We start from the raw sequence: 27,434 nt of genomic DNA, 5'->3' as shown, positions 1-27,434 counted from the left end.
AACCAAACCAAACAAACCAGAAAACAAAACAACAAAAAGGCAAAAGCTCTCCCATAACAAGGTTCGATTTCAAATCTTAAAGGTTTGGGTAACAAACAAGAGCAAGAAATGGGTGTCTCGGGTTTTCCCCCGCATGGCTATGGGAAAGCTGTTGCTCGAGGGAGCACTCATCAAGATTCTGTCATTTTATGCCATTTTGTCACTCTGTCTGCTCGTTTGTTTAGGTGAAACCACGTGAAAGTGCTTACGGGGCTTCCCGAATGATCTGAAGCGTCTCCTGCACCACTTGCATAAGGAAGTTCCCGCTTGGGGCTGCTCAGATGCCGATCAGACTCTTTGATCTGGGAAAGTTGTTCATCTAAAGCCTCCTTTTGGAGCTGCAGTCTCTGAGCATGCCCGGCTTGAACCCCTAACTCTCTCTCCAGCACGTAGACTGCTCTGTCTTTAAATTTAATCTCCTCCATCTACAAGGAGAACAGAACACAATCACACAGGCAGGCAGCGGCTTGACAACAACAGAGCATCTTATGACCCCAAATGTGTCCAAAGAACAGTCGCGCAGAGCCAACATCCCTCAACATGGAGAATACAACAACGCTTTCTTCAAAATTGAACAGCAATGAGTATTTCACAATGAACATATGAACTTAACCAACTCAGGAATGTCACTCTTCTTCAGGGAGCCACCCAGAATAAACTCTCTCTTTTCAGTACAATTTTTTTCATTAAAATGATTGGGAAACAAGCCATGTTCTTAGCACCATATCTTTAAGAAATTAGAAGTTAATATTTGTATCACAATTTTGATTAGTTTACTAAAACATTCAAATGACTTTGCAGCACTCTGCTTAGACATCAACTTTTGAAAATTTCGTTTCACAATTTTAAAAGAAAAATATTAAAACATGAATATCCTTTCAATTTTCAAAATACAGAAGCAGCGTCAATTTGTACAAAAATTTTTTCCAATAGTCTTCTAAGTGAGCAATATGTTTAGTTATCCTCTTTCTGTGAAAAGGTATTTTTATGCCTAATACACATTCTGCAAAATTATTAAATGCTAAATGACAAATCTCAGCTATCTCTAATTCTCTTCTTTCCTATTTGCCTGCACTGTTCTCACCGAGTTCAGAGAGCGATGCTTGTCACCGCAGCACTAAGAACAATGAATTTGCAGGTGCTCCAGGAATATTTTCTGAGGGACAGCGTTTTTGGATTTTTTTTTTTTAATGTGGGATTTAGGCCTCTCCCTCTATGGAGCTGAGCCACGTTCACCCATGTGGAGGTGTTGGGGGCACTGTAGGCTGCATGCACATGCCATGGCTTACACCAAGAGCAGAACCTTATGGTCTATTTAGAGAGTTGCAACAAGGATGGTCTGTGCCCTGCCTAATAATGAAAAATTACTGAGCACAACCCAAAATCTTCATCTGTGCCCGTGATGATTTACAGCGCTGCAACAGAATCTCAGGCTTTTCCCAGCTGCGTTGCATACGTATACATTATACATGAATATAAAGCATTAATTACACTCATACACCACAGTGCTGCCAGATGTGCTTACAGATAATGACTCTACAGAAAGAAAGAAATCGGATAAATGCCCTAAAATGTCTGTTGATCTGGTTTCAGACACCACCCATAGACAAGATTTTTTTGGCATAAGGTTTTGAGACTTCACACATATAATTTAAATGATCATTTTTTAAAATATGACCGGCTTGAAATAAGAACATTTTGTCTTATAGAGCTGTTTGATACTTTTATATCTGATAGCTTTGTCTATAAACCTGGAAAGAAATGACATTGTGAATTAACAGCTCACTCAAAGTATTTTGTTTCCAAAAGCTGCAAAAGTGGCCCACACAGAGAAAAATCAAATGATGGCAGTTTACACTCCCCCAGCAATGGAATGAGGAAATTATTTCCATTAGGTGCACTGGGATGGAAGGGTTGATTACATTTTACAGCTGCGGAATAAATTACACAGGAGAGGACACGGGGGGTTGGGGCACGAAGTCCTGCTGTTGCACAGCGTGGAGGCTGTGTCCACACCCAGGCCAGGTGAGGCACATCGTCACCCCACCACACACGGGAAGCTCCAGCCAATAGGCAAGAGACAAGATGTTCACCACTGCCTGGGGTGGTCCTGCTCTCCAGTAGCCAAAGGAACTGAGCTACGAACTCAGAGAGAACTCTTGTCATTCCCAGGGGAAGAGCCAGACTTTGCCAAAAGACGATGTAGGAAAACTCACACATACTTGCGTGGAAACCGTGTTTCAAACTTATGAAAAATTTAGATTCTTCCAGTAAAATGAAGCAAAAAATATACGTTGGGTGCCGTTTTATTAAAAGCACTATCAACAATTGCCACGAAGGCAATGGTCTACTAACTCTGAATGAAACAAGGAGATGCCCACAGAGGTCCTTCTGCCAAATACATAATCAGATAGAAATTTAAATGGACGTATAGATAAAAAGGTAACACATCATCAAATGATGATTTGTTTAAAATAAGCAAAATATTGGGTAGCTGATCCCTATTTATATGAAAACAAAGGCATGGTACAACATAGGCAATACTTTAAATTAGGAGGAACAAAGAAGCTGGAGAAAACACAAAGCATTTCACAGTATTTCACTAATGGCTTGTTTTCTAGGGAAAAAAAGCTAAACATAATCTTCATAAACAACAAAGGAAAGATCAGTATTCACATTTTGCTTCATATGATTAAATTCACATTCATGAAACATGCATAGGTTTGATGTTTGCAGCCCATCGTTAAACAGAAATGTTGTAGAAATAGTACAAATTGAAGGCAGCATTTCACTGAATTGTATTACTTAGCACATTTCTTAGTAACATTAAGAAAACAAAAAGACAAGACACAACTTGCCCCTCATGGGAAGAAGCGTTGGTCCCTGGACACACAACTCACCAGACTGTCGCACACCTCAGCCTCATTCTGCCATGGGTGTGAGACCAGCAGGATTCCTCCTCCCCACCCCTCTGTCTCTTGGCTTCAGACACCAGCAACGCTTGTGAAAGGGCATCAGCCCGCATAGAACTGCCGCATCCAACCACCTGAGAGGATGCCCTGCGCCGCGCTGTGGATGTTCCCGCTTTATTTCTAGCAGGCTGCTTTGACTTGGGATGAATATTTATGTGGGAGTGCTAATTAATAACCAGCCCGTGAGCACAGCTGGTGCCAATTATGCAAACATAATCCTGTGCAAAGTTAAATTTGTTATTCCCTCCTTGTGCTACCCAGCGCAGTCTCTAGCACGGTCTGACGTGCAGTTGGTTTTGAGCTGTGTGATTCTTTTTAAAAGTATTATTTCCATTGTGATTGTAAAATCAACATGTAGGTTCCCTGGTTGGGTAATTTCTCCTTGCAATGTTTCTGGTGCATTTACAGCTCTGCAAATTCACAGACATCATCAGGACTACGGCTGCATACCCCAGAAATCCACCTTTGAAGCTACCAGTGTGTGGTGGATAAAAAACAGTTACTGGTGGGCAGAGGTTTTAAATGCAAACGAGAAGCCCCTTTCCAGCTGGAGCTGTTACATGACAAACCCATTTCCCCATGGACACGGTGTCAGAGCCAGCAATTAGGAGGCAAGGAGACCTGCCCGCGCCCGTGCTCCTCAGGAGCGGAGGTGATTGAACTGCCAGGATCCCCTCACTCAGGCTGACAGCAGAAGACCCCAGATGAAAGGAGAGGTGGTTACCCTCTGGCATGATCACCCCTGAGAGATGGGGTCCACGTACAGGGCTGGAAGAATGAAGGTTCTGCCCCGCCTGCAGTGGTGCTCATCTTTGCCTTCTCTCTCTAGAAATAAATGCCATTGGTTCTGTCCTGGTGATACGTTTGACTCGTTAGCAACACTCAGCTCGACTCAGTTAATCGGGTTTTGCCAAATGCTCTAAAAGTGTTAACACTGGTCACTGTTCTGACACTGCAGGTTCAAACCAACTGCTGTGACTGATGTTTTACAGATAGGAGTGGCACCACACCTGCAGCGGTGCTGCTGACTTTCTAAGGCTCCTAACTGAAGGCATTTAAACTCCACTAACGTGCCTACACCCACAGAATCAGCTGCAGCACCAAATCCACGTTGATTCCCACCACTGCAAACGATGGTAACACAGCCAATACAACAGAGGAGCAAGCTGAAATTTCTTTTTTTTTTTAACCAAGGAAAATTCTCAATTTCTCTACAGATGAAAAACAAAACACGAAGTGCAATCACCTCTCACACTATTTAAATATATTGCTAAAATATGCATTACAACCTATATTGCAATAATAAGCTGCACATTGCAAAGTACGTGAGGTATTTATAGAAAAGCAAAATGCTCCTTACAGCTCCTTGTGTCATTCCCACACCCGTGCTGCGGATCCCAGGAATAGCCCAACCCATTTTACTGATCTTCTTGACAGAGTGGGGCCAGAAACAGAAGCATCTCCCTTATGGTTGAAGGAGGAGATGAAAGCTGAGAGTGTCTCATGCTGGCTTTGCTGCTAGAGGCATTGCAATAAGCAGCAGCTCCTCAAGAGGGTAATTCCTTATTAGAGTTACACTGTGGCACAACAGCAGACCCCCACCACAAGAGGCATTCCCAAATCTTGCCTCTCCCTCCCAAATCCAGTGCCAGGGCTAGTCCATACAATAGAAGTCATATCAATCATATCAATCATCATATCAATCCATGGAAAAACTGTTTTTCTCACTTTCATGGTTAATTTTTGGCTAAGGCAGCTCACTGGACTGGGTCACTCTGCATGCACGGCCCAGTGCAGGAGACGTGAGGTGGGCACAACGCTGGGGGAGAGCACAGCTGAGTGCTTTGGTAGCCCCGTGTGTTCTGCTTGTCTCAGCTGTACGGTGAAAACACACTCTGCAATCTCCAGTTTTCCAGAATCTTGCAGGTTGCTTAAGTTTTTAAGAGCCATCATTAGATGACATTAGAAAAATCCTGTGACTATCCCATTGTTTCTGAAGCAATTAAACACCCTGGTAGCCGTCACCTGTGCCTGGAAGCCATTGGACACAGGCATAGCCACCAGGGTCCCACAGGACAACAGGAGCCACTATTCGCCAGCCACTCAGTGGGACCTCCCAGGATCACCCAGAACCCTTCTCCTTTCACACCTTTCGGCGAAGACTGACTCTGAAAATGTTCACTGTCAGCAGTGCATGACCACTGTTCCAGTGAATGTACCAAACTGTCAGACATGAGAGGAGACGGTGTCATATGTTTTCAGCTAAACAAGGACACGAACACTTTGTATTACCAAAACCTTCATTCTACAATGTGATTCTGCTGCAGTTCGGTCAAAGAAAGTTTGAAAGACTGATGAGATCCCAGTTATCCTTAACTAAACAGAAAAGATACGAAACACAATCAATAAACCTAAAATCGTAGAATAGTTTGGGTTGGAAGAAGCCTTAAAGCCCATCCAGTTCCACCCCCCCTGCCATGGGCAGGGACACTTCCCCCAATGGCTCAGGCTGCCCAAGGCCCATCCAACCTGGCCTGGAACACCTCCAGGGATGGGGCAGCCACAGCTTCCCTGGGCAACCTGGGACAGGGCCTCAGCACTCTTATGGTGAAGAAATCATCCTTATGTCTAGTCTAAATCTTCCCCTCTCCAGTTTATAACCATTAAAAGATGGATTGTAAGGCAAAAAAAGGAACAAGTCTGAGCTAGGAAGTTTACTGGCCCTTCTACATGGAGTAATGTTGTATATTTTTTAATATACAACAAAATTTTTCAGTAAGCCAAGTTGAGTTGGAATAAATATTGTTGTACATGAGGTCCAAACCAAAAATAATGAAAAAATCCACATTTGCAAGAAGGAATTATTCACCTGGAATAATTTGTCTGTATAGGATGACTGCTGAGATATCTTTATAATACTACATATGGTAATTTTTCACCACGTAGAAGAATAAAAAGGAGAAGATAAAAACTACATCAATCACCAATGAAATGAATATTTAAAAAGTCAGCTTCCTACACTTTTCACCTGATATCATCCTTTATTTCTCTGCGAATTTGCCCCTGCCTAACACAGAAATCTCGGGGAAGTACCTGTAAACAGAGATTCAGAGTGATACTGAAAAGATTGATCTTGTCTTTCCTTGTGGTGTTGGATTACCATAAAGAGGTCACCCAGTTCTCAAGGTACAATGGTCTTACGTGGGGTATCAGACTACCTTATTAAACCTTTTGGTAGTCATGGTCAACTAAAGTTTCTTAAATTGAAAATAAATGCTTTTCAGTCTCTAACAAATTTAATTTATTCAGTTTTTCTTATTTCTGTTTCAGTCCCCTCATAAACAAGACAGCAGGGATGGAAGCTGCAGTCACCGTTGCTTTTTAGCACTTCTTTCTGACCAATATGTTTAAGTAAAATCTAAATGTTTTTACTACTGTGAATTTTAGCTCCTGTTAGGCAAAATTCAAGGCCAGTTAATCTCAGGGAATTCTCCTGACTGAAGGGCTGTTTTCTCTGGACATGCACAAACTAAAATAGGATGGGCTGTTACTAGCAGGAGACCATACAAATGTAATTAAATACATTTGTGTAGTATTTCAAGCTGTTTTCGAATGCACCAAATAAAATTTAAAACCCATTTACTAAAATTAGAAATTCTTTCAAAAGGAGGTTGTTGCCATACTTACTTGTTACCATCTGCAAGCGACTTTCACTTTTTACATTGACATTTTTCAAGCTTCTGAGCCAGGGATAGCTTAACTGGGTTAGTTGTACTTCTCTGGAGAGCATCACACTCAGACTTTACAGACACAAACAGCACAAGCCATATGTGCAAACAGAAACCACGAGGCCGCAATAATTTGAACATAGAGTTTTGCAAAAGATGTTATTTGCTTTCCTATGCTGTTCGCAGAACAGAAAGATACTCAGCTCTGCTTTGGGGGATTTGTCTAAAGGCATTGAGCATTAACAGCTACCCTGGCAGATGAAAAATAACTAGAGTAAACGGCTACAATTTTGATTTGGTAAATACTAAGTGGGAATTGTAAAGAGAGTTTACACCTTGTTAGCTGTTACAATCCGCAAGCCCCTGCATGCTTCTAGTGCAAAACTACCAACATTACCACGTGCGAATATTATACTCCTCAGTAATAGCCTGTTTGCTGCATACCTACGGTCTGCTCTAAATGTGTCTTGGCAGAAAAGTGTAGGCTTGGGAGCACCCAGCTCACAGTTGCATTTCGAAGTATCTTTTTGACTACAAGAATATTTTGGATTTAGTTCTGCTGCTGGACATGAGTACAGAGCACAGATAGGCAGTGCTGGTCTGTCCAACTGCAGTGCAGCTCTGCCTTCTCCAAAGTTCTTCACAAGTTCTTCACCATGAGGGTGGTGAGGCCCTGGCCCAGGTTGCCCAGGGAAGCTGTGACTGCCCCATCCCTGGAGGTGTTCAATACCAGGTTGGATGGGCCTTGGGCAGCCTGAGCCAGTGGGAGGTGTCCCTGCCCATTGCAGTGAAGGTGGAACTGGATGATCTTTAAGGTTCTTTCCAACTCAAAACGTTCTATGATTCTAAGAAAGTCTCTTCTTCTGGAAAAGAGGGAATATGTAGGAATTCCTCTTAGAAACCTGGCAAGGACAAAGTTCAGCCACTGGCACTGGGTTTGGCTTGATGTAACTAGTAACTATTCAACTGCAATCCAAGTTGTAGTAAGTCAACAAAATGGAAAGGTTCATGATAGAGCAGGCTCTTCTGAAAACCTGAGCACATATATCCTGTTTCCCTTGACAAAAAACAATAACGCTCAAGACTAAAACAGACTTCAACTTACTTGAAGTAAATTTGACGGCTGTACAACTCTTTCTTGCATAATGTTGTATCCTCCTTCCACATCTGTTACTTTAAAAGCCATCTAATGTTTTTCCAAAAGTCTAACGTGAGACGTAGAATCATAGAATAGTTTGGGTTGGAAGGAACCTTAAAGATCATCCCGTTCCAACCTCCCTGCCATGGGCAGGGACACCTCCCACTGGCTCAGGCTGCACAAGGCCCATCCAACCTGGCCTGGAACACCTCCAGGGATGGGGCAGCCACAGCTTCCCTGGGCAACCTGGGCCAATTTATCTACCACTCTCACGGTAGATAAATTCTTCCTTATGTCAACAAATGTATTCCTGTCTGGATAAATGGTTCAAATTTGAAAGGAGAATAATGAATTAGTACTAACTCACCTTTTTAAAACAATATTTGTCTGACTATGTATGGAAGTATTTTCCACAAGCTAAGCCTGTACAGATGTACTTCACTCAGAAATCAAAAACCGTACCTATCAGAGATAAATAACTTCCAAAAAACCCTACTTTATGTTAAAGGACTTGGCATCATAGCAAAATTAAACATGAAGAAATATAACTTGTCTTTCTTTATTCTGCCTAAACAAAAAATACTTTTCCAGGTGTGAAATTAAGAATTTCTTGAAGGCTACTTCCTTCCTTGGTTAAAATGGCTAAGTAACACCTTGTACATGAACCACAGAGCATTTATGATCTTGAAGTGAATCCATCAACAATCCAGGGCTGGATGCCTGCCACAGTTGTTACATGAAGATGTAGCTCCCGAAAGTGCAAAGCTAACACACAGGTAGGTGCAGAGTGGCAGGAACCCAAACCAGTGTCTTCAGCATCGCTCTGCTGCATGGACAGCCTGGTTCACGTTGGGCTATTCTTCATTTCTCTCTATGTCATTACAATCCCAAACAGGCTCAAAGCACACTCTTTATTGGTGGTGCCCATCTTAAACGTGTTAAAAAGCCACTGGTTTTCCGTAAGCATTTTGAGAATTGTCTCATTTTCAGAGAGAAGAGAGCTTTTATCATACAACACGGCACCAGCCTTTCCTCCCCCAAACAGCAGGGCCCTCCCCTGTAAGGTGTCAGGAGCAAACAGCTCCCATTGAAGTCAATTATAGTCTAGTCAATGGAGCTGAGAGTACTTGAAGTCATTCAGGAAGCACTCAGGGCTTGATAAAAGGATGGCATCATGTAATTTAATTAGTACAGTTAGATAATATGATTCTTTCAAGCAGGAATTAAGAAGTTTGATTTTCAAAAGCAATTTAGAAAACATAACCTCAAACCACTCTATTCCTTATAACTAAGTACATATTTATTTTATAGCTTTTACATTAGAGGCCATTAGCGTGGACTTTTCATGTAATGCAGCAAGTTTATTTAGGATGTACATTAGCCATCCTTCCCTTCTGATATATTAAATCAATGGATGTAGTAACGTATGTTTGGAGAAGAAAGTACTTACACTGCAGGATATTTGAACAGTATCAATAGATCAGTTGGTTATAAATTATTTTCATAACCTCTTCATAAAAATAAAATAATTTACGAAGGGAAGAAAACAGCCTAAAGTCCGAGAGAATGAGGGGCTAAGCAAAGGGTATGTAACACTTTGGTGACACACGGTGTGTCAGTTGGTGTATTAGGCTGGAGCACCTTCCCTACGAGGACAGGCTGAGAGAGTTGGGGTTGTTCAGCCTGGAGAAGAGAAGGCTCTGAGGAGACCTTATAGTGACCTTCCAGTATCTGAAGGGGCTACAAGAAAGCTGGAGAGGGACTTGGAGTGATAGGACGAGGGGGAACAGGCATAAACTGGAGAGGGGCAGATTTAGACTGGACATAAGAAGGAATTTCTTAACAATGAGGGTGGTGAGACCCTGTCCCAGGTTGCCCAGGGAAGCTGTGGCTGCCCCATCCCTGGAGGTGTTCCAGGCCAGGTTGGATGGGCCTTGGGCAGCCTGAGCCAGTGGGAGGTGACCCTGCCCATGGCAGGGGGTTGGAACTGGATGAGCTTTAAGGTTCCTTCCAACCCAAACTATTCTATGATTCTATGACAGATTTTGCTGTACCAACTCTGTGGTGGGTAGGTCCCACATGGCATTCATTGAAGCATGGCTATGCTGCCATGCTTTGCCTTGGGGCCAGTCTGCAAGCTGTTACCATGTTTATAAATGTTTTTTTTAGGATTTGTATAATAGTGAAGGGATAACGACTTAGAAGAGACGTGGATGAATTTATGCTGAGACACTGAATGCTAAAAAAGCACAGGAAACAGAAAGATGGTAACTTCAAATAAATACTGAAACAAGACCCAAAATACACAACACAGGAGTATGGGTGTCAAATTTGTTCCTATGTCCTTGGGAATGGCAGCAACAGTTCAGGAATAGAATCCTAGAAATCAGTTGTGTACACACAAGACTGTGTGAATCATAAGGCAATTGCCTGAGATAGCAGTGGAGAAGAAACCATCCTAAAATGCAGAAATGTTTCATGCAAAGACTTCCCTCTTGGAGGGAACTCCCACTTTCAAGGAGTTCTCCCCTTTTCTAAAGAGCATGATCCATTTTAACATCTCCAACAACTTTCCAAACACACTGCAGGAACACTTCACAGCCATAAGAATGTAACTACTGCCTTTGGTACTCAAATTATTGCATGAAATGGTGATTGAAAGATGTTCAACACAAACAAATCCCCAGTGAGTGTCAGATGAGCAATAATGGGTGAGGAACACCCCCCAGTAACCTGCTGAGGTCAGGAATCTGCTGAGTGGGTGCTTGTGGGACCATGAAATGAGGAACACCAGCATCTGTCCTGGGGGAAAGCCACCAAGGTGAGTCACAGAGAGGAACTACTTCCTGAAAACCTCACAGAGTGAAAGAGGGCATTGCCTACAGAAGACAGGACTCGCTATGGGATGCAGCAAAAGGATCATTTGGGAATTGTGTAAAGCTCATTATTACAGGAACTAGCATAGATAGGGAAAGGGAAGGACCAAGGTTAGCAAGAAACAAATGCTGGGGAAATAGAAGCACACGCCAAGAAACAACAGTTTTGTAGAATTCCTCTAACCAGCTGGTGACCCAAAGCCTCTTCCCGATATCTGAAATGTGAACAATATCAGTAGGCACTAATACACATAAAGACGTTCCTTACAAAACATCCCCACAGTTCTTAAAAAAAACATTCCACAACTCTACATTGAAGCAGGCTCCAAAAATTTGAATGCCCATCCTTAACCATTCACCTGAGTCCAGCAATAAACTTGCATTTAATTACTATTGATAACATAAGTATTAGTAAAAACATAGCTATAAATAGCAACACGTACCAGTCTACGAATTTCTCTCTCACACTCCCTCTTAATTCTGCTGATTTCCTCTTGATGCAGGTGATACACACTCCTTATCTCTGCTGCTTTGATTTTATCAGCTTGGATGACCATGGTTAAAGCCTCTTCCACTTGTTTCTTAGCCCCTTTCAGCTCTGAAATTTCTTGTTGCATTTTTATTTTCTCAACTTCAAACCCCTTCTTGGCTTCCTCCTTTGCTTCCGTGAGCAGCACTGTTTTCACTTTGTCAGGAGCCCCATCGCGTACAGAACTGAGAAGGGTCTGTAGTCTCTGGATTTCATTATCTTTAATTTTTATTACTCTAAGTAGTTCAGCTTCATGCTGTCTCAAAAGCGCTTCTCGAACAGCTTGGAGCTCCTTCATTTTCTCTTCGTGAAGTTTGACCTTCAGCTCTGTTACCACCACTGTACTTTTATGCTGTTCGTGCTCTTTGATCTGCTTAACTTCCTGATTTTTCTCTCTTTCCAACTTGCTGACCTACAGGGAAAATTTTAAAAGTATTTTCAATCAGCAAAATTATTAATACAAACAACAATATTTTAAAATTGTACCTATCACTTTTCAACCTTTACGTTGTACGTCTGTGCTTTAGAGTGAAAGCCCAACCTGGTGATTTAGTAGTACCAAACACAGACATTTGCATTTTGTTCATTCTTTATGATCTAATACTTTATTGCATATTAAATGTCCCTTTTCAAGGGGATTCCAGGTAAAACTAGGGTCATTGAGCTCTGTCTTACAGCCTTCATGCTGTACGATAAGAGAAGAGAGATTTCTACTCTTGATGCATTATTTGTAAAGAAAATATATATTATAAATCCCTGTAAAACATCTTCACAGGGAAAAGATTTTTTACAGTTTATGGCAAATACTTTCAATGCACTGCCAGAGTTGTGATTGTACTCGAGGCTTGGCAGATACCTGTGGGGATCTTTAGTCACGCAGTCAGCAACGCAGTCAGGAGAACTCAGTTGTAAAAGTGATTCTAAATCTACCACAAATGCTCCGGGCACAACCATGTCTTAGCCCTGACAGATCCATCCTCTCTCCAGAAGCACCCTTGCGTGTTCACCTTGTCACAGATACAGTCAGTGCTGCTTTCCATAATCAAAATCAACAGTGACAATGACTAAAACCCTTAAGATCCAACCTGTCCTCTGGGTGGCTTTGAACCACGGCGCTTCAGCACTAACAGACAGCTTATTGTCTACTCTGCCCACTGCACTAGTGACCGTACATCTTGCTTGGGAGGTTACACACTTGCATAGACATCAGAAGAGCCAGTAGAGCTGGGTCATCAGTGATTTTCTGTGTTAGAAATGAGAATCACGTGTCTTAGGGGAAAAATAAGACCCACCTCCGCTTTTTATTGAGCCAGTTGCTGGATAACAGCAGGCCTTGCACTAGAAGATATTCCCAGTGTGTATTTGCAGTATTTGCAATACTGACCCTCTGCTTCATAGAATCAGAGAATCACCAGGTTGGAAAGGACCCACTGGATCATGGAGTCCAACCATTCCTAACACTCCCTAAACCACGTCCCCAAACACTTCATCCACCCATTCCTTAAACACCTCCAGGGAAGGCGACTCGACCCCCTCCCTGGGCAGCTGTTCCAGTGCCCAATGACTCTTTCCGTGAAGAATTTTTTTCTGATATCCAGCCTGAACCTCCCCTGGTGGAGCTTCAGGCCATTCCCTTTTGTCCTGTCCCCTGTCACTTGGGAGAAGAGCCCAGCTCCCTCCTCTCCACAACCTCCTTTCAGGTAGTTGTAGAGAGCAATAAGGTCCCCCCTCCGCCTCCTCTTCTCCAGGCTAAACAACCCCAGCTCTCTCAGCCGCTCCTCGTAAGACGTTCTCCAGCCCCTCACCAGCTTCGTTGCTCTTCTCTGGACACGCTCCAGAGCCTCAATGTCCTTCTTGCAGTGAGGGGCCCAGAACTGAACACAGTACTCAAGGTGCGGTCTCACCAGTGCCAAGTACAGAGGGATAATCACCTCCCTGGACCTGCTGGTCACACCGTTTCTGATCCAAGCCAAGATGCCATTGGCCTTCTTGGCCACCTGGGCCACTGCTGGCTCATGTTCAGTTGGCTGTCAACCATTACCCCCAGGGCCTTCTCCTTTGTGCAGCTCTCCAGCCACTCTTCCCCCTTTGGGCAGGTTTATTCAGAAGCAGAGAGTGCATGCCTGTTTGTGCCACTTTTTCTGCCCTATAATGTTCATCACAAGAGCCTGTGCACTTATTTAAATGCTAAAATTAAGAAGAGGCTATTCAGTGCCCTAAAATGCACAAGCTAATACAATACAAATAAGTATAATAAATTTATTGAAGAAGTACAAAAACCAACTGAATAAGCCACAAATATTGAAACACTATAGGAAGTGTATGTTCAGCAACTAGGCCAATCTTTGTGTAATAAGTGCTAGAAAGAAGCTAATGTTTAAGGCAAGACACGTCAGCCAGTATCTTGTGAAGTAACTCTGCAAGTCCTTATTTTATTTTCAGAAGCTCTCACACCACATCCCCAAAAGAATATATGAAAAACCAGAAGCTAAGCCATTATTTGGGCACGCTGAGGCACATGGATCCAAACTGCACTGTATGCGCATGCAAATGGCAAGACAAAAAGCTCTGTGCAAGCTACTGTGAAGCTCCAAACAATTATATTTTATCAGATGCTTTTTCAGCAATGAATTATTCATTACAAATAACTAACTGATCATGACCACAGGAGAGTGGCCCAATGATATTTCAATTTAAAACAATACTATGAACTCAAGAGAAGCCATGATGAGAAGTCTTCTATCAAAAGGACTGGGGAGCACAGCAGATGGAAAAGAGTGTCCTCAGTTTTAAGCTGAAAATATTACTTTACAAAAGAAGTGTTAATATTCTATGTAAATACATCCCTGTAGAAGCTGCCTTAAAATTAGATTCATAGTCTACAATGCCCAATAATGATGCAAATTAATGGAAAAATGCAACATTTCATTCTGTCCCTGCATGGTAATGCATGTCTCTATTAGCATTCTGGAATCGCAAAACCTCAAAGTTTACCAGTGGAAACTAATTTGCAGGATTATGGAAAAACAAGTAATTTTTTCATGCCCTTACGAAGCAATGGGCTGAAGGCTACGTCTTAGCTCTTAAGGTTGAGGCTCAAGCTGCATTGGATGTTGCTCTCTCCAAGGGTCAGGGTGAAACTTTGTCTCCTTAAACCTTGGCTATCAGAGCGGGAGGCAGAGCTGACACCGATTACTACACATCTGAAAATTGTATTCAGCAAGTTTGAAGGATTTTGAGCACAAAATCCAAATGAAATTAGTGTATATGTGAAAAGTAAGAATAATCAAAAAGAATTTCTGAAAAACACAAGACTGCATTCAAACCTCCCAACGCAGACATCCTTATAAATAGGTAAATATTTACTAGAAAAAGTTGCAGTGAGAGAAACGAAGGACATAGACAGCTTTCAGCTCATCACTATGATTATGCCATCTGTTTTAATGTTTGTTTTTCCAGTTTTCTTGCTGGCTTTTATCTAGGTGATTTTTGCAACTTCATTTCTTCCTGGCTGGCAGAAGCGTCCTGCCCGCAGCTGAGTCCTGCCCGCCCAGGGACCGGCCACCCTACTGCTCAGCTTCCCTATCAAGAGCCACCACATTAAAGCATCCTTACTTTCAGAGATCTTTCGTATGCACGTTATAAACGCAAGGAGAACAGTTTAAAAATCTGCAGTAAGAGGTTCTTGTTTCCCAGAGAAGGTTAGTTCCTTGTGCGCACACAATGATGATTTATTGTCAAAGTTTGTACAGCTCGGCTACAAGTGGAGCAAAGGACGGCCAGCAGTCAGAAACAACAGACGAGTTCTATTTTAAATTAATGGCAGAAGGAAAGGAAAAGATGCACACCTTACTCTTTTCTTGCTGGAGCTCTATCTGGATGTCGGTGAGCTTGGCCCTGAGCTCTTCGTTAGCAGACTGCAGGGCAGCCAAGGCATCTGGCTTCTCCCCCCGAGCTCGGCTGCTGGTGCCCTTCTTGGACATGGTGAGGCCGCACGGCAGGGAGGGGAGTCCTGCCCCGAGGCCCTCGTCCCAGCGCTTGCTCGGGGCTTCTCGTCCTTGTCTCCGTCTCACTACATTTTCTTACTTGCCTGCAAGGAGGGAAATCACATAACTGCTGTCAGAGTGCCAGAGGTGGGGAGGTGATGTGATACTCACACACATTCAGAGAATCATCAGGTTGGAAAAGACCTCTTGGATCATCGAGTCCAATCATTCCTATCTGCCACAAGACATTGAAACACATTGAGACACAAGACATTTCTAGAAAGCACGAGGTACGTGTCAGCTAGCTAACGACTCTTCCCTGAATTAAGTAAGGGCTGGACCAAGCTCAGCTGTAATAATATTTTGTATGACACCTTTACAGAGCAAAACATCTAAATAACAAACTATAAATGTTTTATCTCACTTCATTTGCACTGGAATCCACACAGTGCAGAGGATGCAGATGTTTGGGAGGGACATCCAAGCACCATCCCCCAGAATCATAGAATCACTGTAGAATCACCACGTTGGAAAAGACCTCTTAGATCATTGAGTCCAACCATATATAGTCAAGGCTTGGAGACACCAATAGCTAGGAAAACTATTTTATTTTCAGCATAAGCAGAATATTTTTCTGTTCTTTAACAAAAGTCATAAGAAAAAGAATGTTTGTTTTCCCACAAATACTTCTCCGATATTCATGATGAAAATAATAAAAGTAATAAAAATAGTAAGAAGCTACAGAAGCAAGCAGAGATTGCCCAAAGGCAACAAAAGCTTTCCATACAGGAGTGTGTGGTGCATCTTCAAAACAGCAATTAAGTTCTTTATAGGTTTATTCAAGTCTGGTAACAGTGTAGGTGTTTTATTCACACTAAGGATTTTAGTTAAATCTAGGCAAAAAAAAAACCACCCAAGACAAGCAAATTCATTCTATTAAACAGTGAAACACAGGGCAAAAGTGGACCCAAATTCACAAAATTCATACATTAATATAGCTTGTCCTCCATGCCAGTGCATTAATCCCAACACATTTACAAGTTAAACAACAGAGACAATTTATAATAACAACTTCAGGTTTGTCAATAAAACAGATACTACAATACAAAGGAAAACACTCATTTGTTCAATTTTATTTCAAAATTCTCCAAAAGAGACTTTGCCCAAGAATGACCACCAGCATTCTGGGATGGGTATGTGTAATTAAAGTCTGTAAAGACTGCGTCAAAGCTACAGTACCGTGTTATCAGTGAAAATCAAAGGTCTTTTATAATGAATAATATTAAGGAAAGCACATAAGAGTTACTGAAAGTCCAAACCCTCACAGAAAACATTCTAGCTTAGCTTAACTGGCAGCCATAGATAGCCGAAGAGCAAGACAAATTTACTCCAAAGAAATAGCAATCTGAGAAAAAGACAGATGAAAGTAGAGAGAAACATGATATGTTTTATCTGTTCATGTTATATGCTGCATCCATCCTATAGTTAAGAAAACTCTATTACAGTCCTATGTAAAAATAGATAATTAAGGTATTCATCAAATCAAACAAAATCCTTGTAAGCTGAGAGTTGCCTGCACAGAGGTGAATTTGACTAAAGGTCAAATTCAGTTTGTAATTACTTCATTTGATTCTTTTCTTGCAGCTGTTGCTGCAGACATTTCATTAATATTATGCACACAGTCACTCTCTGCCGAACAAGTCAGTAGGAGACTATTCAGGTTGCTCTCAGTTCTTTCTTTTATCAGTGTTTAACTCAGTTCTTATAAAATGAGCAGATTTAATTTAATAGAAACTCGAAGATATCAAGAAATCCTGGGCAAAATCCTGTGTCCTAGAGGCTTTGTTTCACACCAGAACATAGGAACGCAGGTATTCTCTGCTCTATTCCCAAGGTATAGATATTTCCTCAATGTTTCTTTCACACATTGCTTAATTTATACCATTAAAAAAAATACACAAAAAGCTCATTTGGAAAAATACTTCCAACCTTGTTCATACTAACCTTGTTAATGTGGATAACGATATTTTTGGATGATAACCTTCAATGCATGGGTTTATTCATCCTGACTCAGTCAAAACCACAACCAAACAGCAATACTCCCTTGTCCAAGCACGAGGAAAGAGGCTTAACAGTAGAGGGCAGCTGTAATAATATAATAACAATAAATAATAATGGTCAAATAATAATAAAATATAATAAATCATATTAATTAATAAATAACAGTAATTGGTGGGCCTGATTTGAATTCTAAGAGCAAAACCTGTATCCATTAGGGAGGAAAGAACAGAGGGAAGCAGCTGCCTTGGTGGTTATAAAAATGGGATATGAAGGTGGGAGAGGGCTGAGAGCATCCAGGGAAAGCGGCTGGAGTTTGGGAGTAACTGGGCAAAGCAGTCAAGAGCCAGGGAAATCAAGTAGGACAAGCAGTTACTACAAATCTATCCTGGGTCAGAGTAAGAGTGAGAAGGCTGAGACTTGGCATATAAAAGAGATGGGGAGAAGGGAATAAAATTCCTGACATTATTATAGTTGACCAAACTGAGGTAGTAAAAGCAGTGTTAATTCTGCTGTTTCTTAGTCAGGCTTGACTTTGTAGCTTTGAGGTTTCTATAAAAAGAAATGTGTTTGGTTGGTTAAATAAATAGAAATAAATAGAAATAAATAGAAATAAATACAATTTTACAGATATTGCTGTAAAATTTTTTCACAGATATTGCTCCAATAAACTGGAGTAGATGTTCTTAGTATTTACGACTCTTGCTTCTCTGTGTAAGAAGATGCCGTACATCAGTGATTGTTCTGCAACAGAGGTCTTAAAAAAATCCTCTTTCTTTATACTTAAAAAATGGGGCAGTCTGTAGCCACAGGCACTGACTTGTACTTAATGCAATGAATGAAGAATTTCCGTGCATTACAATTATTTTCTTAAATGATATGTTATAATGACAGATGCAGTAGGCGGAGTCAGGCTACTTCACAATCTGAAGAAATGAGAAGCAGCATAACACAAGCTTTCAACTGCTTACATTTGAATGCCAGACAAATGATGAATTGAATGATACAGGGATTTTTTGGCAATAATTTAAATCAGAAAGATCATTTTTGACAGACAAGGGCTACAATAATTCTGTAGGTTTTGCTTACAGAAAATAAAACAAAGGAACTGATACAAGTAAACCGAAAAGCTTTTTTTTTTTTTTAATGTTATTAGAGAAGTACCAGCCCAGCAGCTGATTTTCTGGGAGACAGAAATGATAATTGTGCAGAGTAGTTAGATGCCGTGCACATGCTCCCGAGGCATCCCTGGGAATCCAAGCAGCAAGAGGTCAACCATTTTACTACCACGTGCTTGTATTACAGAATCACAGAATCACAAGGTTGGAAAGGACCCATTGGATCATTGAGTCCAACCATTCCTAACACTCCCTAAACCATGTCCCTCAGCACTTCATCCACCCGTTCCTTAAACACCTCCAGGGAAGGCAACTCGACCCCCTCCCTGGGCAGCTGTTCCAGTACCCAATGACTCTTACTGTGAAGAATTTTTTTCTGATATCCAACCTGAACCTCCCCTGACGGAGCTTCAGGCCATTCCCTCTAGTCCTGTCCCCTGTCACTTGGGAGAAGAGCCCAGCTCCCTCCTCTCCACAACCTCCTTTCAGGTAGTTGTATTGTCTCTGTGATCTGCTCAGGACCATTAATGGAGATGTACCACCCTGGTACATCCCCTGCAGAGCCAGGGACTTGCTGATTTCTAAGCATAGTCCACTTGGTGGGAATTCAGTTTGAGGTTGACTCAAACTTTCCACGTTTAAGGCTACAAAGCCATTGAAGAAGATCTGAAGTATTATCAGCAAGGTGTTCCCTGCCCCACAAAAGCAGCCCAAGGGCAGTAAGCTGAATGCCTGCCAGAAGCTGTGGTTGCCCACCCACAGCCAGGCTTTGCTAAGGCTTCACTAGCCAAAGCCACCGCCTGTATCGGGCACCCATCCCTCCCAGACATCAACGCCAGGAGATGTTCTCCTCTGCAAGCCACGCTGTGGCTCACATCTATGTGTCCCACAGTAAGTTTGAGGCAACAAAGGAAAAGGGACAGAACTGACTTTTAGATCTTACAGGCTCCCATCAGTGGGTGAAGGGGTTGATGATGGAAACATCTTCCAGACTGGAATGCTGAAACCATAATGAGATTTTTCCAGAGAAAAATCAGCTCCCTTGCCATTACTTAAAGTAATAAGCCTGCTTCAAAGAGGACTACACAGAAATCAGCTGAGGATTCTTCCAATTAAATCTTTAAGGATGAAAAGGGACATAATGATAAAACTTGCATGTGGTCAAGAATAATATCCAAGGATTAAGAGATACAGACATTAGGAATTTGATCAGCCTTGGTAATGGTCTATCTGCACAAATGAACCAATAGCAATGAGACCTGCAGAATAATGGAAAACTGCTCTGCACACCATGATTCCCTGCACAAAAACCTGGGGAGTAGGCAGGAAACATTTCTCAGAGGATAACCTACAAGAAAGGAGTATGGTTCCCCTTTCTTAAGTAAAAAAAATGGACTATGTTAATAGTAGATTTGCTCATAGAGAGTAGGAAGGAGCCTGCAGAGGTGGTGGCTGTGGTAGCCCTTCCATTTGCAGTTAAAAACGAGCAGGGATGGAAGCACTGGTCAAGAAGTGGCAGCATCAGTGATTGACTCCTGGATACATCAAAGCTCAGGCCCTGCTGGCAGCTGCTCCAGCTGCCCAAGATGCCCTGCATGTCCCTCCGGAAGTGGAAAAGGTATTCACTCAAGAATGACCGAAAAGGTGTCCCCACCTTCACTGAAGTCCCAGCTGAGACCAAGGACGCTCTCGATTCCCCTCACAGCAAGATAGGGACCAGCACCACTGTGCTTACAGACCTGACCCTGTTCTTCCTGGGGGAGGAAGAGGAAGGGAACTCAGGCTAGAACCGAGGAGCTTCGGTGTTCCCAAATGCTCACTTCAATGCTTTAACTGCAATTTCACTTTATTCTATGCAAATGATATGATTAGCAAGAACATAAAGATCTTTAGATAATCTACATTAATGAAAATTCATTGGTTTTAAAGACATTACGAAAATAAACTCATGAATCCTATAGGCTCTTGAACTTAAGTATGAAAAGACTGAAGTGCAGTGTGAGTGGTATATATTATTATTGACCAGGTTGATTTATTGCTGGTAAATCAAGAAATATTATTAGACTCCCTGTTCTTTTGCAAGGAGAAACCAGCAAAAAGCAACCATTATTGGTATCTACAACACAGACTACACGTCAGAGAACAAAAGCTTCAATAAACACGTTTCATGCACCATTCACTTATCTCTGTTTTTTTCCACTCTGAAGGAAAGCTGCAGGATGGATAAACAGAAGAAAAGCAGGTAGCAGACAGGTACTCACTCACTTATGGTCTGACACATGAGCTGTGATTTGCTCCCTGGGAGTAGATTCTTTCTGGCAATGTAATTCCTCTGCTGCTGCCTTTTCTCAGGAGGTCTCAGCCCTCTGTAATTAGCACTTTGCCTCCTGTTCTCATCAGTTTCTGGTTTGGGGGCAAGTCACTGGTGGAGGAAGCAGCAGGATACATGCAAGGGGACATGGGGGAGCATTCCTACATGATCTAGAGGGGTATGGCTTCCTCAGCCTTGAATGGCACATCTTTTAGTGCTGGGCATCACAGAGAATGAAAATACTGCCAAGAATGGGCACAAACCAAAAAGAAGAGAATCCCAGCTCCTTTCTCCCACCCACAGCTGCATCCTCGGCTGCAGTATCCATCTCATAGATGAAGGCTGCAGCAGGCTGCACTAGAGAAGAACTGCAGAACCATCTTGGGCCAGGACCCCCCAGCAATAGTTCTCAAATGGCCAGGTCACTGGACAGATTGAAGGGGAAAACCCAAAAGCAACAGTTTTATTTTCAAAAATTGATGATACACACAAAGGCTCCACCCCTCATTTGTTGTCCTGCAGCCCATAAACAAAGATTTGCAATTTGGAGTCATCCGTCCACTTGATGTATGCTGGGTTGTTATTCCCAGAGATAATAAGGGCAAGTCACACTGGACCGGGTAAGATAGATTTCTAGTGACAACCATGAGCTTCTGCGTATGTAATGGGACTATCACCATTGTTGGGAACTATGAAAGTAGTTATTTGTATTAATAAAAATGCCGGGCTTGTAATACAGAGACAGCGGTGTCTGCTGGTGCATGCCTGTGCACAGAAAAGCCATCTGGGGACTGGTGGACAACTGCCAGACTAAAAAGAATATTTCTCCTAAATATTGGAAGGCAAAATTCCCACGAAAAATGCTCGCAAGCTGATATCGTTGTGCTGATTACAGAAGGCAGCAAAGAGAAGGTCTGTCATGCGAGTGAGGGAACGCTAACCTGCATTCCCAGGTTGCTTTGAGAGCTACTTAAGAGGTGGTACATCCAGGAGGCAAATGCTGAGGTGCCAAAAACTGAGCATAGACCCTTCAAAAGGCCAGTGCCTACAGCTAACAGCCCAGCTCAGTGGGACATCAGCACCGTAGTGCTGGGCAGTAGCAGGCAGAGAAGTCATTTCCTATAAAACCAATCTTGCCTTTGTATTTTTACTTTTTTTTTTTTTGGTATAGGGAAGGCATCTATAAGACACATCCTTGGAACAGAACAGAAAGGTCTTCATATTTTTGATTCTGGGAGAATATATTATGCATGTGATTCCTGGCATGTTTGATATTGAAAATAGCATTAATAATGCATCATAAGCTGCCTTTAGCAGGGCTTGTCATTCTTTTTACCTCCTGTCTTACAGTTCAGACTTCAAGGCTAATTGGAAAATATGTTTTCTAGGTAGTAGTTTCTGAAATCAATGTGTTGCTGCACTTATAAATAAGCTAATCTATCCCTACCCAGAGTACCAATATTTTAAGCAAAACACAACTTAAGCAATATGCTATTCTTACAAATATTGAACATTTCAAATGTCTGATACAGCCTTGTTAACACTGCTGTTTTCTATTTTTGTCAAATTGGTATAAATATTTAGTTTAGACAAAGCTTTTTTAGTCACTGGTGCATCTGAAAATATAATTGAAAGCAAATGCAGTATTGTCTATGACCGAGTTCCCCCTTCCTCGTGTGCAGGAGCTCTTCTTGACTAATCTCATTTTTTCATTTAGGATTTCAATAGTCTGTTGGTCTGAATGCAAGAAAACAGGTTTGTCTCTGAAAAGATATTTCATGCTAAGCCAAAGTGCTCTGGCAACGTAATCTCCTCATCCTGCTGTTGTGGTGGTGGGTTTTTCCCTGCACAAACATTTGTCACAAACAGCGTATTATTAACTCGGCTGCAATGTGAGGAGAAGAAAATACGTTGGAAAATACAGGGAAAGAGACTTGCAAGTAGCAAGTCTTGAAAGCACTGAGATCAAGAAATAATTGCCAAGACACGTAGTGCCACGTACATATGGTTATGTTGGGTATTTCCTATATACATCCCAAGAGGATTTTTTTCCTCTGTGCTGTTTAAATAACGATTAAATTGAGACTAGTTTGATAAAAAACTTTTTTTTCTAATACAGCCGAATGTGGGTAACTCAACACAAACTTCTAAAAGGAACATAGGTGTCACAATCATGTTTTTGCTGAAAAGGTTTTGGGTTCAGAAGCAAACTTGTCATCAAAATCAGCAGAAGACAACAGCCTAAGACCAGGCACACAGGAAGCTGAATGTGAGAGGCTTGAGCTCATGGCCCTGCTTTTAATCAAGTGCCACGATCACTGGAAAATAGCGTCTTGTCTCAAAGATTTCCACTCTCATCAGAGCTACCATACCCTACCACAGTAAATCCCTCATGGACTACACATATTGCAAAGTTAAAGTACTCCTTTACTACCAGTTTGGAGCAAATCTCCATTTCCGTAAGGCACAAACCCCATTCATATCTGACCAAACAGTGCTTCCCAGTGTGAAATAAGTTCTGAAACTTATAGTTGATGAAATAATATTGGATTTAAACTAAAAATAACAAACGCCCTCTGCCCCCAAACCCCACCATACAGTGCGGGGTCTCCGCAGATGGACGTCTAGCCAAAGTTTCACTTAGGATTAGATCAATTCCAACAACAGCTTTAAACAGACACATGTCAAATCCTGACTGACCTGAATTTCTCCTCAAAGATTAATCCTACAACCGTAGTTAGATTTAACTCATTGATGGGCGAACTATGTTTATGAAACCCAAGCAAAGTCCTGTACCTTTTAAGCTGTACGTTTGTAGTTTACGTAGGTTCTCATATGCAGGCTTACCACGTGCATAGTTACCGGTTTTCATCAGACACACTCACATATATCTAAAATCCCATCCACTGATTTTTCATCATAAGTTTTAGACGGTCTCTTGAGTTTTTTTAAATGCAAAACATAGCTGGGTGTCAGTTATATGAATAGTTAAAGGTTTACAGTAAACCAGAAGAGATTAATAGAATTTCAGCTCTGGAAGATATAATTACTACTAAATCTCAACACGTACATTTTAACAGCACAAGTTCAATGTCACCTAAGCACACCACCTGTTTAAGTTTTCCATCTCTTACGGCTAAACTGCAGAAAGTTAAATAATTAATTCAAAATTAAATAAAGTAGGAAGCTAATTCCAATTTTTTTTTTGTCAGATAGTCAACTACATTTAAGGTACAAAAATACACTGTAATATTATTGTAGTAATATTACAATAGCACACCTATCCAAATTCTCAGTTAAACTGGGGCAATTCAGAATAAGTTCACTGATTTTTGGAGGATTATTAGCAAGGAATGCATTTCAGATTTAATTACATCAGTTTAATATTGTGCCATTCCATTATCTTGATCACAAACAAACTGTTCAAGTAATGCCATCCATTTTTCCAAGTAATTCATGCCTGTATAATTAACTACAATCAACTGTAACACAGATGGCATCATATGATCCAAAAGCACTTTATGGAAACATTTTAAGCATGTTATTAACATCCCTAAATAACTATTTAATGCTACCTCTCCAACCCTTTTCTGCATGAACACACAACACAGCTGGATTTGAGAGTGGAAAAGGCAGTATTTAACTGCAACACTGTTACAAAAGATTTACAGTTCTTGGATTTATTCAATTTATAAATGAGCTAGGAAATAACAGCCTCTACTGTGGCAACAAAAACACTGCCTTTTAGATTTCAGAATTAAGACTGATTTCCAGAATGACTCATCCTATCAAACTCAGCTTTGAGGAACTGGGCAGCATGGAAGGACACCGATGAGAGGAGGAACCTTTCTTTAAGTTGACTATGGTTATCCAAAAAAGATATTTGTATTTGAATTTACTTTTTTTATTGCTTAGTAACTGTGTGCCCAGTCCCAAACTAAGATTAAAAAAATCTACATTTGACAGCCACAGACAAGAATTTGAATGGAGAGTCAACTAATCTTCCAAACAAAAAGAGTTGCAAGTTGCTAGACGCCCATCAAGCTCTAATGAAAATGCTCTTTCAGCTCAAAAAAACTGAGGATCAGATTATTTGAGTTCTGATCTTTCATTACTAAGTATCCTAGGTTGAAACCTTTTCTTGACAGTTGCTGAGACTGTCCTCCCTAATTTCAGACCATGTCTGCCTATTTATTTAATAATGAGCATGTTCCTTGGCCCATAAACTCATTCAGAAAGAAAACAAAAATATAATCAAACCAAGAGTTGGAGATTTGTTGTGTTGATGCTTCAGGAAGATGCGCGGCAGTACCCAGCAAAGGCGACAGCGCTCGGGACTAACACCATTCCTCTCCCACAAACATCTGCTTGACGAGGGTCGTCCTGGTTGGGGCTGGAGGTCCAAAATCTCATGGAATCAAGTGTGAGCCCTCCAGCATGATATCAGATGGGAAGATGGCCCCTGGGAAAGACCAAGAGAGCTTTTTAGGTAAATTCTGGTGGAAAGGGAGATCTTTTGCATTATAGTCACTGAAGAGACAACATGCTGTTCTTCACATTGTGTGAGCTTCTGACAAGAATATTGCTAGAGAAGATAAAGCTGAGAAATATATCCAATTTACAGATGACAAGTGAGTTCAAAAAAGAGAAGCTGTTCAAATATCACATTACTATCACTTAATGTTTAGCACTCAGTATCACACCATGGGGCTTCTTAACATTTGAAGTGGGCAGCACTAAATGAACACTACATGTGAGAACTGGGAGTAGGGTGGGAAAACCGTAATGAACATAGCAATCATTTATATGCCTTGTCACAAAATTTGCTGGAATTATTTTAGGTACATGGATTTCTATTACAGAATAACAGCATAGCCTGTGGAAAAGAAACAAAAAAAACCAGTTCTGGAAATTATGTGCTCTGGGGGTTATTAACTCAGCCTTACATTTCTTCCCGAAGGAAGCAGGCAATTCAATATATCAGCGCTCCACAGGATTCAGTGACAGCAGCGCTTTTAGATTACTGGTATTCATTCATGCACTTATACAATCTCTCATAACAAATTTGGATATGAGACAAGAGTACAAGATTTTGTCTTCTTAAAAGAAAGAGCTGGGAGAAACATTTAATAGGTCTAAGCTATACACGGATAACAAAGACAATCTAAGAGCGTTACTACTGTCAGTTTTAGTTGAAAAGCCAAGGTTTTCATAATTCAGAACAGCAGTACTAAGGTGGAATAGCACTAACTTCAGCCACAGCAAGTCAGCATTGTTCTGCAGAAATGGGGATCCAACTGCTCTGCGGCAGCTACAGTAGATGGATTTACTAAATGTAAAGTTATACAAGTAGCTTGTGTCCCACTGAATATAACCTTAGGCATGGGATGGGTCAGGTATCACACTTGAAGCCACACAGATGTTTGACGATAGCTAAAAACACCTCCCGAGCATCCCAGCAAAAGGTCAGTAGCCCAACCAGACAACATTTGCCTCCACAGCACCTGTCTCATACGTGTTCTGGACAAATTCTGTATTAAAAAATTACTAACCAAGACTCCAAGAAAAAGAAATAAAACAAACCTTCAGTTATTTGTAAAGCTTGCTCAGGAGATCAGAACTGCAGTATTTAATTTAAATACTTCCCTACAAAATAACATAAATCCGTTTTTTATATATACAACAGAAAAGCTATTGAATTTACCACTACTACTCTTAGACACACCAGATCACTGTTTAATATAAATCGCTGCCTATCTAATTATTTCATAAGTTTTCACAGGTTTCAGGATTCACCCAATAATTATCATGTCAGCAGTCTCTTTTCACAGCTAATAAATATCATTAAGAAACAAGAAATCAAAATACCTGCCTCGTTGGTACTGCTCATTTCCAGTTATGCACTGAATAAAATATACGTTAAGAGAAAATACAGAAAAGCAAAAAAGGATTTGAAAAAAAGGAAAATGTATCATCAGTCAACTTCAGACACGAGCTCCAATATATCTTTAGAAAGAATGCACCTCAGCAAGAAATAAGGATGCTAGAAAAGAGCAATGCTGTTGGGAGCAGCCACATCCTTTTGCAGCCTCACCCACGTCGAAAAGAGGCTCTTTTTGTCTGTCCCACAGGGTTATGAATGAGGCGCCTGAGCCAAGATCCACTTAAATCAGTAGGAAACTTTCCACCCACTGTAACGATCTAGTCATTAATACACTCGGAAGTCAAAAATAAGTGCCCAAAAGCCGTTTTTCCAGACGTTCAATTTAAAAGCAAAAGATCGTCTCTTCAGAGATGGGCCAAACCGTTGATGGTGTAAAACACTGGAGAGAAGAGTGCCAGGGAGGAGATGCACTGACGTGCTGATCCCAGCACAGAAATAGGATATACCCCCCAGCAGCTCTCCTCCAGGCATGATGATTCACCCCAAGGTTACAGCTTTCTTCCTAAGAATCTCTTCCAGTTTCCAGGGCCAGAGGGATGACACGCCAAGCTGGACACAAACCAGAGGAGTCTCACCCTGCCCACTCATCTCCAGGTCAAGGACAGCTGAAAAGTTAGGAAGAAGTGGAAAAGCAGTCGAGGAGAGAGAGGACAGTAGAGGTGGTCAAGTGCTTTGTGGAAAAGCAGTGTTTGAAGTTTTTAGTATAATACTCAACCTTTACAACACCGAATAAGA

At 41.4% G+C, this 27,434-nt stretch overlaps 1 protein-coding gene across 32 annotated transcripts in view; it reads right to left on the bottom strand.

Annotated features, from left to right (window-relative positions):
• JAKMIP3 (Janus kinase and microtubule interacting protein 3) overlaps positions 1 to 27,434 on the bottom strand; it is a 96,534-nt gene that overhangs the window by 43,120 nt on the left and 25,980 nt on the right. For 20 of the 32 annotated variants that reach the window (XM_054071423.1, XM_054071434.1, XM_054071421.1 and 17 more), the window contains 5 exons: positions 25,016 to 25,217; positions 17,273 to 17,413; positions 15,131 to 15,372; positions 11,197 to 11,694; positions 249 to 464 (listed from right to left, as the gene is read on the bottom strand). In XM_054071423.1, coding sequence (XP_053927398.1) covers positions 249 to 464; positions 11,197 to 11,694; positions 15,131 to 15,265 — 849 coding nt within the window. In that variant the 5' untranslated portion in view covers positions 15,266 to 15,372; positions 17,273 to 17,413; positions 25,016 to 25,217. Of the gene's footprint in view, positions 1 to 248; positions 465 to 11,196; positions 11,695 to 15,130; positions 15,373 to 17,272; positions 17,414 to 20,098; positions 20,199 to 25,015; positions 25,218 to 27,434 lie in introns of those variants that run through there. The other 12 variants (XM_054071449.1, XM_054071442.1, XM_054071446.1 and 9 more) reach the window with 4 other exon arrangements.

Source organism: Cuculus canorus, chromosome 7, assembly GCF_017976375.1.
Source record: "Cuculus canorus isolate bCucCan1 chromosome 7, bCucCan1.pri, whole genome shotgun sequence".
Classification (NCBI taxonomy): domain Eukaryota; kingdom Metazoa; phylum Chordata; class Aves; order Cuculiformes; family Cuculidae; genus Cuculus; species Cuculus canorus.
Note: the sequence above shows the minus strand (reverse complement) of the source record. Positions and strands in the feature narration are given on the sequence as shown.